General features: G+C 36.0%; 1 protein-coding gene and 1 long non-coding RNA gene across 2 annotated transcripts; one reads left to right on the top strand and one right to left on the bottom strand.

Moving 5' to 3' along the window:
* The first annotated feature begins 1,510 nt into the window (after positions 1 to 1,510).
* On the top strand, positions 1,511 to 3,210 carry LOC132902954 (uncharacterized). Its single transcript, XR_009657290.1, has 2 exons — positions 1,511 to 1,647; positions 3,122 to 3,210. It is a non-coding gene; the product is annotated as an uncharacterized LOC132902954 (long non-coding RNA).
* LOC106135531 (solute carrier family 12 member 8) lies at positions 2,400 to 12,846 on the bottom strand. The gene is made up of 11 exons (XM_013335872.2): positions 12,461 to 12,846; positions 12,111 to 12,291; positions 8,647 to 8,792; positions 8,010 to 8,238; positions 6,713 to 6,914; positions 6,345 to 6,579; positions 4,596 to 4,789; positions 4,333 to 4,432; positions 3,988 to 4,137; positions 3,301 to 3,479; positions 2,400 to 3,078 (listed from the first exon to the last, which is right to left on the bottom strand). The coding sequence occupies exons 1-11, from the start codon at positions 12,647 to 12,649 to the stop codon at positions 2,895 to 2,897; spliced, it is 1,989 nt and encodes a 662-aa protein (XP_013191326.2). The 5' UTR covers positions 12,650 to 12,846; the 3' UTR covers positions 2,400 to 2,894.
* Positions 12,847 to 14,472: the final 1,626 nt, after the last annotated feature.

Genomic DNA, 14,472 nt, shown 5'->3' with positions numbered 1-14,472 from the left:
ACTTTCATATGCATCATTAAGTTTTTATATTTCTGGTATCCGAAAAAACCTAATATAGGTATATACCTACATATAAATAAAAATTCACCTACTTGAGTATGTTCGTGTAGGATAAATAAATGGGTAGTTAACTTCAAATCCAGTACCTATTGTAAATTTAGACATTTGCAACACCAGAGGCCTTTAAGGAGGGGATACTTTATCGTTTTCCGACCTGGCGGAAAACGATAAAGTATCTGTAGTCTTAAAACCAAAAGAAATTCCAATATTGTTGTGGAAGGGTCTCACATTTTGTGGTGTCTACTCTCTTTCTTTTTAATTGATTTTAAAGTTATATCGAAATTTAAATAACATGTGTAGGGGCACGTGGATGGCGATAACTTAACTTTAAAGCACGTGTAAGTATCTCAGAAAGCAATCAAATTTTTATTTCAGGTAAAAGGAGCGCATCGCCCAGCCTCTTTGATACAGAAGTGTGGCCAAAGGTAAAGAGTCCCAGCCTGGTACGGAAAATAAAAGACAATATGAAAAACCAAATTAAGGAAGGAAAAAATATAGTCGAAGAAAATATTGAGACGAAGAATACAATTGCTAAAGTATGTTCTGATTGTGATGTACTGAATAATTCTGTTATACTGAATAAGTCTGCGACTATGACAAACGGCAAGATTTATATTCACAAGTGATAGGTGAAGAATTAAAATTAATCCAACCATGTATGCGTACTCGAACTTTTATTCGCATACGTCGATTCTATTAATAATAAAAAAGGTTTGCAACTTCTGAAGTTTTGAAACCGCCTCTATTTCCTAAAACTTTTGATACGGATACAACCTACGTGACAAATAATAGCAGTTCTGTTAGGTAGGACTTTAGAAATGGTCATTCCACAGAGTTACGGATAAATTTATTTACGCCCATTGGCGTCATCCGCAATGAATCGGGTGTACACTTAACAGTTGAATTAAAAGTCACCCTGTACAAGGTGACTTTTAATTCAACTGCATAAATTTAACTGTTAAGTCATCTAAAGCATATTTAAAAACGTTAATAGAAAAATATCAGTTCATATTTCAGAAAGTACGAAAAAAAATAAAAGTATCAAAATGCACGATCCTAAATACGTCATATCACCCCGGCTGGCGGAAAAGCGACGCATAAGATTCAGAGGTCAACGACACAATTCATTCAGCTGAGCGATCTCGACAACTCTGTACTTTACTTGATCTTGATACTAGAAAAATAATTTATTTTTCAGACATTTATTTACATGTTTAGTTTTAATTTCTTTTTGTAGTATTGGTCTTTAATAAAGCGTGTGACGTAGTTTTTGAGGGTTTTTTAAATGTGAAAATGATGACGTTTAAATAAAAATAGGCTCAAACGGCTCGGAAGCATGGGTATAGTCTATGTTGAAAAGGATGCAGTTGTTTTAAATGTCACCCTGTATGTCGCAGAGAAATGAGGATATCAGAGATTTCACGAAATCTCTAGGTAGGTATACCGCGAAATGACGGAAGATTGTGAATATTCCTATTTAATACATCTTCTTACTAAAAAAATATTAGTGATATGACAAAATACTATTTCAATCTAGTGATATATCATTTCACTCATCTCAATCTAGTGAAATTAAGAATGAAAAAGGTTCGTGCTTTTAAAAGTACTTACATAATTATTAACCTAACCTAACCTTTTTTTACGTGGGTAAAGACCTTCGTCTACCCGGCCGGGTACGGGAAGCCGGACGGGTTATGTGGGGCTTAAAACCACACGGTGCCATCGCCTACCGCTTCGTTGCCAGGAGCATGAGCTGCCCTCGCTCATATTCGTGACGCGGCTGCCGCTTCCACGGCGGCATCCTTCCGCTCCCACTTGTGTCCGTTTGGGTAGAGAGAGGGAGAGAGATACATTGGACGATTTTTACTCGGAGGTATCCGTTTTTCTGACATTTCACTAGATTTAATTTAGTGAAACGACATTTCACTGACTATTTTAGTAAGAAGGCGTCGTAAATAAGAGTATTCAACATATGCCGTGATTTCGTGAAATCTCTGGTTACTTCATTTTCCTGCAACATATATAAGGAATACGTTGGACCGAATATTCCATACAGTTGACATGAACTTATCAGTTAGTTTTTGGTCCGACTAGTGGGCTGAATTTAGCGCCAGTCACAAAAGAATAGTTTTTTGCAAATCCCACGGGAGCTATAGTTTTTACCAGGATGAAAGTATGTTTGGTCAGTTTTTCTCTAGACTCTCAATCAATATGTGATATTTCAAGAAGATTGATTCAGTAGATAACCTGCGAACAGGTAACAAACAAACAAATAAACTTACTTCCACATTTATAATATTAATGGCATTGCGATAGGTTGGGATAAGAGAAAGAAGTCATTTTAAATAAAAATAATGATTTTATTATTAACATGTAGGTACGTCATTATAAACATAAATACACAGATATAAAATCTAAACATGTTTCGATTTGTAATATTTTTAATTCTTAAAGTTTAAATTGAATTTTTTTTAGATTCACTTACTATAAAATTATAAGTGTATAATGGATAAATATTAAGGTATTTTTTTTATAGTTCTCTTCTGTTTTTTTCTGCTGTTAGTTTCTTTTTTAAATAGTTATTGTTTCTTTAGTTTGTGATATTGCCTATTAGCAGAGTCAGATATATATAAATATAGGAGTCAAGATGCAGTTAGAGAATATAAGTACAATAGAAATACGGTCATAACCACTTGTAAATGCAGTTATCATTGAACAGTGACATTAATTGGAAATGAATAAAAAGAAGGAAATGGAAAAGTTACGTATCGATTAAGACTTAATGTACATTTATAGATTAGTCTATCAATCACAAAGGCTTTAAATATTTTAAGTTACGCAAGGCCAGGTCTTGCATCGTTATAGACGTCCACTAGGTGGCCCTGCAGAGCTGTGGACTGGTGGTAGCGCCGGCGTGAGGCGAAGTCTTCGTTGTCATCATTCAGTCTTTCTTGTTCCATCGAAATGTCCGCATGCACTGGAGTAACGACTAGCTGCTCGTATTCCAATGGACGTTTTCTGAAGCAGAGTTTTAGTCATAACCATCTTTTTTTATAAACAGGTTTGTTATTCTGTATATTGATTTTCGGAGAGCAGACGTAAAATGGGCGATTTTATGTCTGCTCTCCAAAATCAATGGTATTTTGCCAGTCCTAATATTAAAATATCAAAATCAACTGTGGACTTATTTTTATGAAATGTTGGTGCATTTAATATCAAGTTTATTAAAAATGCCCATACCCTATAGCCTGCAAGAAGGATATCTTCAGCCAATGGAAGAAGTGGAACTCGGAAGCTCTGCCGGGCTTCACGGCGGGGTTGGCGGCGCCTATGTAGAGCCATACGAGCCACAGGATGGAAAGGCAGCCAAGAGCGTACGCCCAGTGTACCAGGAACATCAACAAGATTTTTATGGCTACCTGAAATATTAAATTATAATTAACAATTCATACTCGAACTATTTATACATCCCAACTATTTTTTAGCTACATTCATAACTTGTTAGATTAAGTTTTTATAATAGACTATAGCTGCCTGTCTGCTGTCAGCTGACATATAAACCCAAATCACAAACCACTGGGTCTAACAATGTGAGCACTAAAAATTTCACTAAAGAGAGCATTTTTCGGAATTCCGGGAATGGAAAAAACGGGATTCTAAGTTTAAGTTAAATTTAAATAAGAGGCAACTAACCACAAAACGTAATCCACTTCTTTTCTTAACTTGTAACGTATCACTTACTTTACATGCTAACTTTAGCATGTAATATAAGTTTCATTAGTCTTTTAACAGTAAATAAAGGACTTTCAATGGGAAATGTATTTCTACAATAATTTGTTTCTACACCTACGTCTGAATTCGGAATAGGACTATTTCAACGATTGAAATACAACCACATCGAAGAACTTTGTTAGGATGTGTACTCACTCCAGCTAGAGATAACCATCTGTTGCATAGGTGCGAATACCAATTAGTATTTTTGGAATGGACGCCCACGCTCGGCCTCCTCGTGGCAACATCACCGTTTGCCGTTCGTCCATTCATTAAGGCGGAATCAGTCGGCGATGGTGTGAAATCCTGTAAACATATTGTATATTAAATAAATAATTTAGTAATATACTTTACTGGTTCCTTAAGCTATGTTACTCGACATATCTACCTGTTATCTCATCATAGAGGTTTAACGATATTTGTATGAAGAGAATCCATTGCGAGAGAATCTAGTCTAGAAATTCATAATTATGAATGTATTCACATAAAAAAGTTACTTACACCAACATTCTTATGCCGTATTCTCTCGGGAAACAATAAATCGAGATCACTTCCTGTTGCACCATATACTTGAGTATCTCTCTGTGCGTGGCCCTGGAATCTGAAAAACAGCTATATATTTAGTAAAAAAAAAAGAAATTGATGACAGATAGATAAAACACTTCATAGCACCATTAGTTTCATACATACAATAACAGCACAAAAGCGACAGAGGTGGTACAAAAACCAAAATGTGATATCAAAATGATAAAAAAGGAACATACCTCATTTCACGTCTATGTTGTAAATCAAAAGTTTGAGCGAGTGCAAAATAAGAGTAATCAATGCTAGCGTAGGTGATGAGGAATGGCATGGTGACAATGGGGGCGAGCTTGTTGATATCACCGATGATGATAAAGGTCACCGTCACTACAGCTACTACTACCATTGAGTAAATTGGCACTTTGTTTGGCCCTCTCTGTGAAACAAAAAACATGGAAAATCAAAGTAAAGATGATAGCTCTACAAGCAACTTAAAATGATGTGTTTGTTTTGTAATCTACAGGTATTTCATGTAACCCCACCCTGGGAACTGGACGCTCTGGCTCAAAAGGAGTTGTTCTAGGAAAGGAGGAGGAGGGCGGAGATGCCTGAATTGGCGGGAGCGGCTGGTGTAAACTTGGCTGTGGTATTGCGGGAGCGATGGAGGAGCGTCCTGGAGAACTCCGAATTCGGCCATTGTACTATCGGGGCGCTCTTTCCATCGCTTGACAACTGGTTGGACCGCCGCCACAGCCAGGTGACATTCAGGCTGACGCAGGTAATGACCGGACATGGTTGCTTCGGTCATTACCTGCATCGGATTGGAAAAGAGGCTACTGAGGTCTGCCATGAGTATGGGGAGCCGGATGATATGGCCCAACATACTCTGGCAGATTATGTTGGGCCATATCATCAGTCAGATGATATGGCCCAACATAATGGCAGATGGCAGAGCCTCATGGCCGCCTTAGAAATAGGAGACCTTTCGCTGCAAAGTGTAGTAGCTGCGATGCTGTGCTGCGAGAGGAAATGGGAAGCAGTGGTTTCCTTCTGCGAGTACGTCATCTCGGAGAAGGAGGCCGCTGAGAGGGCGCGTGAACACGATCCGAACGCGCCTCTACACCGTCGTGGTCGGGGGGGCAGAAGGCGTGCACTTTATCGTGCGCGCCTACTGCCTCACTAGGGTAACTTCCCGACCCTGGGATGGAGAGGGCGGCTAGCAACTTACTGGTCGCCCATTACAGTAAGATTCCCGGCACAGAAGCGCCGGGCAGCCAGAGGGTATCGTGGTGACATGCCTGCGATCCCATGATGCCCTCAAAATGGCAAGAAGGGCGAACGGAGGGGTTTTAGTGGGTAGGCTGGTAAACTTGTTGCCAGGAGTCCCACACTCTCCCGGGTGAAGACCCGGGGGGTTGTCCGTAAAAAGAATTTCCCCTTCGATAACAAAAAAAAAGGTATTTCATGTAAATTAATGATGTAAAAGATTCTGTGGTGTGTGCTATGACTGTTGTTTTCACAAAAAATAAACACCAAAACTTGAGAGCATTAAGATGTTGAAAACACTCATCAATCATTAACAATGTGTTTATTATAGTTAGCATAAAAATCTTGTAAATAAAATTCTCTAAATAACAATATTCGTTCCCGTACTCTTGTAAAACGGCTTCACCGTTTCTCATAAATTTTGTGAGCATATTGAGTAGGTCTGAGAATCGGCCAACATGATGATAAGGGTTGTCCACCGTGAACAATTTTTAAACATTTTTAAATTTCTTTATTTTTTATTATGTCGCATTAAAAATACATACATCCCTAATTTTTTACCCTTTTATCACCAACCCCTATTTTTTAATAGCCATTTTAGTAAATTAATCAGATTTTATCACCGGTCGATAAACTGATCCATCATTATTTAATATTACGAGTATTTATATGGCAAAACAACGTTTGCCGGGTCAGCTAGTAATTTATATAAACCAGGTAATTACCCCATGTCCAAGCGCTTCTAAACCAGGAATGACCCTCTCGTTAGCAATACTCTGCAGTACTCGCGGGGTGCCGTACATAGCGCCGAGACAGGAACTCATAGAGCTGACATATAGGCCGGCAAGCAGCAGCACTTTTACCGCGGATATGTCTGCCGCTATGGAGAACTCCGTCAACAAGGCGTCTCTTGTTACTGTGGCCGCTAATGTTATAATAAACATTAAATATAAGAATGTTCTGGAAGAAAATAAAAATGGTTTTTTGATTACTATTATCTAGTTTAGATCAAGGTAAAAATGGAAGAATTTTCATATTGCAATCTCAATTTTTTCAAATATTTCTAAAATGATAGAAGTTTTTTGAAACTTACCCAGTGCTAATGGCTGCTAAAGATCCGTTAGGGATGTTAACAGATGGGTTTTTCAAATCACCACTCATGTTGATGCCGGCCAATATGCCCGTGATGGTTGGGAAAAACACGCCGAAACATTTGAACCACGTATAGTTATCTTGGTAATTCGACCACGTGTTATTGCTTATCACACCACTTAGCCATCCTTGGAATTTATCATCTAAAAATAACTTAAAAGTTACTTGGTATGGTTTTGTCTGGTGCATTGTTTTTGGTGATTTTCAGTACATATACTTACCTAAAAAAATATGAATGTGCCGTGTGGTTTCCGGCACCAATACAAAAAAGACTAGGACCACTCCATCTCTTTCTCATGGATATCGTAAAAGGCAAAAAAGTGATCTAAAAAACTTGGGATTCTTTTTATAGGCGATGGACTAGCACCCTGTCACTATTTTAATCTCAATTTTATGATTAAGCCAAACTGAATGTGGCCTGTTAGTCTTTCAAGACTGCTGGCTCTGTCTACCCCTCAAGGGATATAGATGTGATTATATGAAAAAATATGGTTTCTTTTGGATTGATTCAGCAGCATTTGTTCATGTTAAAGAGAATTTTATTAAATAGACAACACTTAAAAGTTATGTGGGTTTAACATGTAGTAGGTTAAACATATACATACATACATATAATCAAGTGCCGTGTGGTTCCCGGCACTGTGCCGTGTGGTTCCCGGCACTATTACAAAAAAGAATAGGACCACTCCATCTCTTTCCCATGGATGTCGTAAAAGGCGACTAAGGGATAGGCTTATAAACTTAGGATTCCTCTTTTAGGCGATGGGCTAGCAACCTGTCACTATTTGAATCTCGGTTCTATCATTAAGCCAAATAGCTGAACGTGGCCATTCAGTCTTTTCAAGACTGTTGGCTCTGTCTACCCCGCAAGGGATATAGACGTGACCATATGTATGTATGTATGTATATAATCACGTCTATATCCCTTGTGGGGTAGATAGAGCCAACAGTCTTGAGGAGACCGTTAGGCCACATTCAACTGTATGGCTAAGTGATGGAATTTAAATTAAATATCCTTTAATAGCCTTTTACTTCATCCATAGGTAAGAGAGAGTAGTCGTATCCTATTAAAGTGCCGGGAAACACTACACTACACAAGAACAGATCAAAAACATTAAGTTCAAAAAGGTAAACAAAAAATAATGGAAATTCCTATTCGCCGAGAACAGGGAGCTGGCAACACTTGAAAAACGAAATCCAAGCATTGTTACATACTACGCTTGCTATCAAGAGTTTACCTGTTACTGCAGTGAGGGAGCCCACAAAGAAGTCCAAAGCGGCCAAGAGAATGATCAGGAGTAAGGCAAACTGAAGTTTTATGACCCACTTGACTCCGGCCACGTTGATGGTGCCCAGCAACAGTACTGCGGCAACAGCAAATCCGCGGGCTGCCCACGCGTTCTCGGCGCCCACCAGGGAAGCCATGGACTCACCAAAGCCAAACACATTGAGAGCACATCCCACAGCCTATAATTTTTAATATAAATACTCAATAAATATTTCCAGTTTTTTTAACTAAAGTAATCATTAGTTGTTATTTATTTTGCTATAATGTAATTGTCAACTTTTAGAATGTGGTAATACCAGACTCCTCCCAAGAAGCGAAGAGATATTTAGATATTTTGGCTTTATGGTATGTCTCTTACAACCAGATCCTATTTGTATTCCTTCATTTTCATAGTCGTTTTTGTTCTGCTTTTGCTATGACATATGATATGGTTTATTAAGTGGTTTATGGTTTATTAATAAACCTTTAGTGATAGGTATTTCAGCACACTTTCCAGTTATATGTAAGAAAATGTATATATACATATACCTTTTAAATGCTATTAATATTTATATAAGATCCTAGGTATAAATCAACTGGTAAATTACCTGGCCAAAACAGTAAATGATACCCAAAGCTCCACCTAATCTAGAGCCTAGAGTATGCGCCAGTAAGAAATAAACTCCACCGCTTTCAATCCTACATCTCTCACATATTCCTACTGCTGATAGAACTGAGATCAGAGCAACAAAAACTGAAAAAAAAAAGATTTATTTTAGTTTATTTATTGTAAGAATTGCGCTCAGTGCAAGTTCAAAGTTTACAAATAAATATGAAAAAACATGCAGTTTGTGATTGATAAAAAAAAATTGCACATTAAAGTACTATCTAGTTATTTGTATTTATAGTCCACCCAACAGTAGTATTATGGATTTCCTGAATGTAATGGAGGAAGTTCTAATAGTAGCGACAAAAAGTAATAAGAAAGTAATTGTTTGCGGTGATTTTAACATTGACATATTAGTTAGCTCCACAGTGACAATACAGTTTCTTAACCTATTTAAATGTTTTAACTTAGATAATGCCTTCTTGGAACCAACCCGCTTCACTGCCACATCTGCTAAATGTATTGATAATGTTTTTAGTGAACAAAAACCAAATAATAAAAATGTATTTAGTAAATTACCCTCTGATCACTGCGGTCAATTAGTTACCTTTTCCACTAAACGTAGTACACGTGATGGATTAATTATGTGCAGACCTATCACAGCCCATAAAATCAATAAATTTACAAGTTCTTTAGAGAATAAAATTTGCGCAGTAACTTACACGGGCAGCGATCCTAATGGTCATTATAATAAGTTATTTACTACCATTTCAGACGCGTACTCTAAAACATTTATACAAAAGAAACGGAAATGCAATAATAACTTTAAATTCAATGAATGGGCTACTGTTGGCATCTACAAAAGTAGAAAGACTTTGTACGATTTATATGCCCAAAAACAATATCGATTTGAAAGCGGCTTCGTAGACCATGTTAGGAATTATTCAAAAATTTTCAAAAAAGTATGTCTACATGCAAAATCTTTGTTCATTAAAAACAAAATAAGTAATGCTCCTAACAAAACAAAGGAAACCTGGAGTGTTATAAACAAGGAAACTGGTAGAAGTAATTTTAAAGACAATATTAATGAAATTAAATTTAATGATAGGAAAATTACCTCTACAACAGAAATAGTAAATTTATTTGAACATTTTTTTACAAATATACCGTTGGAATTAACTTCTAATATTGACTCATGCCCTAATGAAGCTGAAATTCTACTTAAAAATAATGTCAGCATTTGCAGTTCCAAATTTAAATTCTTAAATATTGACCCTACTGACATTATTAATACCTTTAAAGAACTTAATCTGAAAAAGTCTGAGGATTATTGGGGTATGTCGGTTGTTGTGATATGTCATATTATAAATATTATAGCTGGGGACTTAGCTTATATATTCAATAATTGTGTTGACCAAGGGATATTTCCAAATTTAATGAAGTATAGTAAACTAATTCCATTATTCAAGAAAGGTGAAAAATCAGATCCTGGTAATTATAGACCAATCTCAATTTTACCAATTTTGAGCAAGGTGTTCGAGAGAATCATGCTTAATCAAATGCAGCGTTACTTTAAGTCTAATAAATTATTTCATAGTCAGCAATACGGCTTTACTGAGGGGAAATGTACAACAGATGCAGGTGTGGCTCTTGTCACTCATATTCTCAATGCATGGGAAGACTCACAGGATGCCATCGGAGTGTTTTGCGATCTGACCAAAGCATTTGATTGCGTAGATCATAGAACTCTTCTGCTCAAGCTCGCTCATTACGGGTTCGATACTGCTGCCGTTGAACTAATTAAATCATATCTTAGTGATAGATTACAGACGGTAGATTTAAATAATACAAAATCGAAAGGAGCGACGGTAAAAATTGGGGTACCGCAAGGTTCCATTTTGGGACCTTTTCTCTTTCTGATATATATCAACGACCTGCCTTGCATGATTGAGAAACAGACTGGCATCGTGTTGTTTGCAGATGATACGTCACTAATTTTTAAAATGAACCGCCGTAGCGAAATCTGTGATGATGTGAATAGCACTTTAGCCGCCATCTCTAACTGGTTTACAATCAACAACTTAATGTTAAATGCAAATAAGACCCAATGCATTAAGTTTACACTTCCCAATGTGCGGCAGGCAAATGTGGATATTAGTATAAATAGTAAAAGATTAGATTTTGTTGATAGTACTACTTTCTTAGGAATAACATTAGATTCAAATTTGAAATGGCATGCTCACATTTTAAAACTTTCTAAAAGGCTTAGTTCTGCAGCATACGCTATTCGTCGTATTAGGCATTTGACGGATGTGGCAACTGCTAAGCTAGTATATTTTAGTTATTTTCATAGTTTAATGTCATATGGTCTACTGCTTTGGGGATCAGCAGCAGACATACAAACTATTTTCATTTTACAAAAAAGGGCAATTCGATATATCTACGGTCTTAAACAAAGAGATTCCCTTAGAGATTTTTTCAAAAACCTAAATATTTTAACTTTGCCCTCCCAATACATATTCGATAACATCATGCATGTTAGGAAAAACTTAGACTCTTTCAAAAAAGTAGGTGAATGTACTAGTAGATCACTGCGGAACAATTACAAGTTGTCGATCCCAGCACATCGGCTGGCTAAGGTAGGGAAATCATTTCTTATTAATTGTATAAGATTTTATAATAAATTACCAAAAAGTGTTCTTGAAATGAATGATAGAAAATTCAAACAGTATATTAAAGTTGAGCTTTGTAGGAAAGCCTATTACAGCACAGATGATTATATTAATGATAAACATGTGTGGCCCAAGCTGGACATAATGGCTTGTGTATTTTTGACATGATCTGGACATAATTTGTACAGTATGTATATATTTTATTTTATATTTATTTTATTTGACGAAATATTCGTATTGACATAATCAGTTCTACATTCATACATGTTTTTTAATGTAGACAATGTGCATTCGTCCACGATTTAGATTTAAGAGATCTATATTTGTGAATTGACGTCCTGTGAAAATGCTGCAGTGTAGTTTGTTCCCCCGCTTCTTCTACACATGCGCTTTGGAAGCGGTAGTAGTTATAATTAGATTTAAGTTGTGTGACGTCAATAAGTGATACCTTGTATCCAATACATACATATATACATATGATCACGTCTATATCCCTTGCGGGGTAGACAGAGCCAACAGTCTTGAAAAGACTGAATGGCCACGTTCAGCTATTTGGCTTAATGATAGAACCGAGATTCAAATAGTGACAGGTTGCTAGCCCATCGCCTAAAAGAGGAATCCTAAGTTTATAAGCCTATCCCTTAGTCGCCTTTTACGACATCCATGGGAAAGAGATGGAGTGGTCCTATTCTTTTTTGTAATAGTGCCGGGAACCACACAGCACCAATCCAATTGTATCCAATTTTGAAAATAAATCTATTCTATTCTATTCTATCAATAAATGAGATATTACCTGTAAATATGACTATAAATATTGCGTTAACCAGGCCAGCTTGACCAACAATCCAACCTGATCTTAAAAACACTATTACTCCAAAAATGTTGATGAGGCATGACGTGAAAACTCCATCCCAAGTTCCAAATAGAACGGGTTGTGATATAAAGAAGTTGGATTTCCACCAAGGTACATCGCCCTAGAAAAGAAGAGAAATAAACCAAAATATTATCATGTTATAACTATTTTTTACTGCCATTGCTTGCCAAAAGAAAATGCGCGGCTCAACAATTCAGAAAGTTTCTCTTTCGCAGATTTTTTAAAATAGGTACACCGTTATCTATGACACGTTCAAATAATTACGATACCTGTATATCAGCAAAAATTTCGTTCGCACCAGAGGCTTGGTGACCACCTGTACCATATTGTGATTCATTACCCAAATCCACAAAGCCACCCGATTGTCTTCTCATACGAGCTCTGTCAAACCCTGGCTCCAAATCACTGCGAAAACTATCAATATCTAAATCAGCCCGCCTGTTGCGATTTTGATCCATAATTATAAAAAAAAACAGGTAGGTACATCAGGCATGAACTCTAATTGTATTTGTTTGCTTAACACATTTGTTTACGAGCAGGTGTGGTGTTAAGATTTAATAAAAGTTGAATTGAATCATTATTTTAAAACGCTGTGAAAACTTAGTCTAGGTAACACAACACAGTCTTCTTTAGATTTCGCTTGTCTTCTTTTAATTAAAATTGACACTGACACTTGACACTGATGTGACGCGACATTGACAGATACAGTATTCGTTTGTTTTCTCCCACACTGAGCTTGCAGAGATCACCAAGATGGGCCATTAGAAAGACCCTGAAAGATTTAAAAAATATACAGATGTAAGTACAAAAATAAATTCTTAAGTCTTGGGTGAAAGATTAAATAAGTAGGCATGCAATACTAAAAAAAAATCGAAGGTAATAAAAAAATATGAACGGTCCCCCCAATGCGACGTATTTTATAAAAATACTTTTAAAAGATGCGATTTTTTATTATTATATATATCTATTATCCCTTACTTTTTAAAGGAAACTTAAATTTGTATCGGGGTTTCTTTTTATTTTTTTATTTAATTTAATTAATGATTCACTCAAGAGTTACACATCTCTACCTACATGTGAATGAAGAAGTACCTATAGCTTAGATGCAGTCAGAAGTTGTCCATAATAGCTTGTCTGGTGGAGCATAGAAGGCGTAATTGGTCTCATGTCAAACCGTGCTACCTAGAAAGCTGAAAATATAGTGTATTTCCGTTGCCGCTATAACAACTAATACTAAAAAAAAAACTAAAAAACTACGCTTTTATTGCTAATCAAACTAAAAAATAGAAAATAAAAATTAATGACAAAGGAATTCAGTAGTAGCAAGTCGAACAATCAGTTATAGTCAGTTGTAGTAGTAATTACCTCGGATTAAAATTATAACAAAATTAAATTTATAAACAAAACAATTTAAATCAGAGTAAAAAGCGTGGGGTGCCTGATGTAGTAAATATTAAAATCATTCTATTAGCATATATTTATGACAAGAGAGTTATGAAAATGAAGTAAAATGCACCCCACGCTTTTTACTCTGATTTAAATTGTTTTGTTTATAAATTTAATTTTGTTATAATTTTAATCCGAGGTAATTACTACTACAACTGACTATAACTGATTGTTCGACTTGCTACTACTGAATTCCTTTGTCATTAATTTTTATTTTCTATTTTTTAGTTTGATTAGCAATAAAAGCGTAGTTTTTTAGTTTTTTTTAAACTATTATTTATTTTCTATTTTTTAGTTCGATTTGCAATAAAACGGGTAGTTTTTTAGTTTCTTTATACAATTATTTTTTGGAAGTTAACACTTCTGGTATAACTATCTTACTAGAAAAGACTTTCGCAACCATGCGCCCATCGCCGGAGGTTTTCACAACTAACTTTCTTAAAGTTATATGTGGCCTGATTGGATTAAATCTCATAATATTCTCATAATGATGATTCTTTTTTAGGCGATGGGCTTGCAACCTGTCACTATTTGAATCTCAATTCTATCTTAAAGCCAAATAGCTGAACGTGGCCTATCAGTCTTTACAAGACTGTTGGCTCTGTCTACCCCGCAAGGGATATAGACGTGATTATATGTATGTATGATGATTGTTAAACCCAGTTGAAAAGAATTTTATAGTGATAAATCACTGTTAATAATATTTTTGACTATCCAGCAAACGTAATAATTTTCGATTGTGGCCTTGCCAGGAATCAAACCACAAGATTAAGAGGCAGATTGATACAGGAACAAAAATATTTCAAACATACCTCCACTGCCTTTACAACCAGGA

The sequence above is a fragment of the Amyelois transitella genome, chromosome 3, assembly GCF_032362555.1.
Source record: "Amyelois transitella isolate CPQ chromosome 3, ilAmyTran1.1, whole genome shotgun sequence".
Classification (NCBI taxonomy): domain Eukaryota; kingdom Metazoa; phylum Arthropoda; class Insecta; order Lepidoptera; family Pyralidae; genus Amyelois; species Amyelois transitella.
The sequence above is the reverse complement of the archived record's forward strand: the minus strand, read 5'-3'. Positions and strand labels throughout refer to the sequence as shown.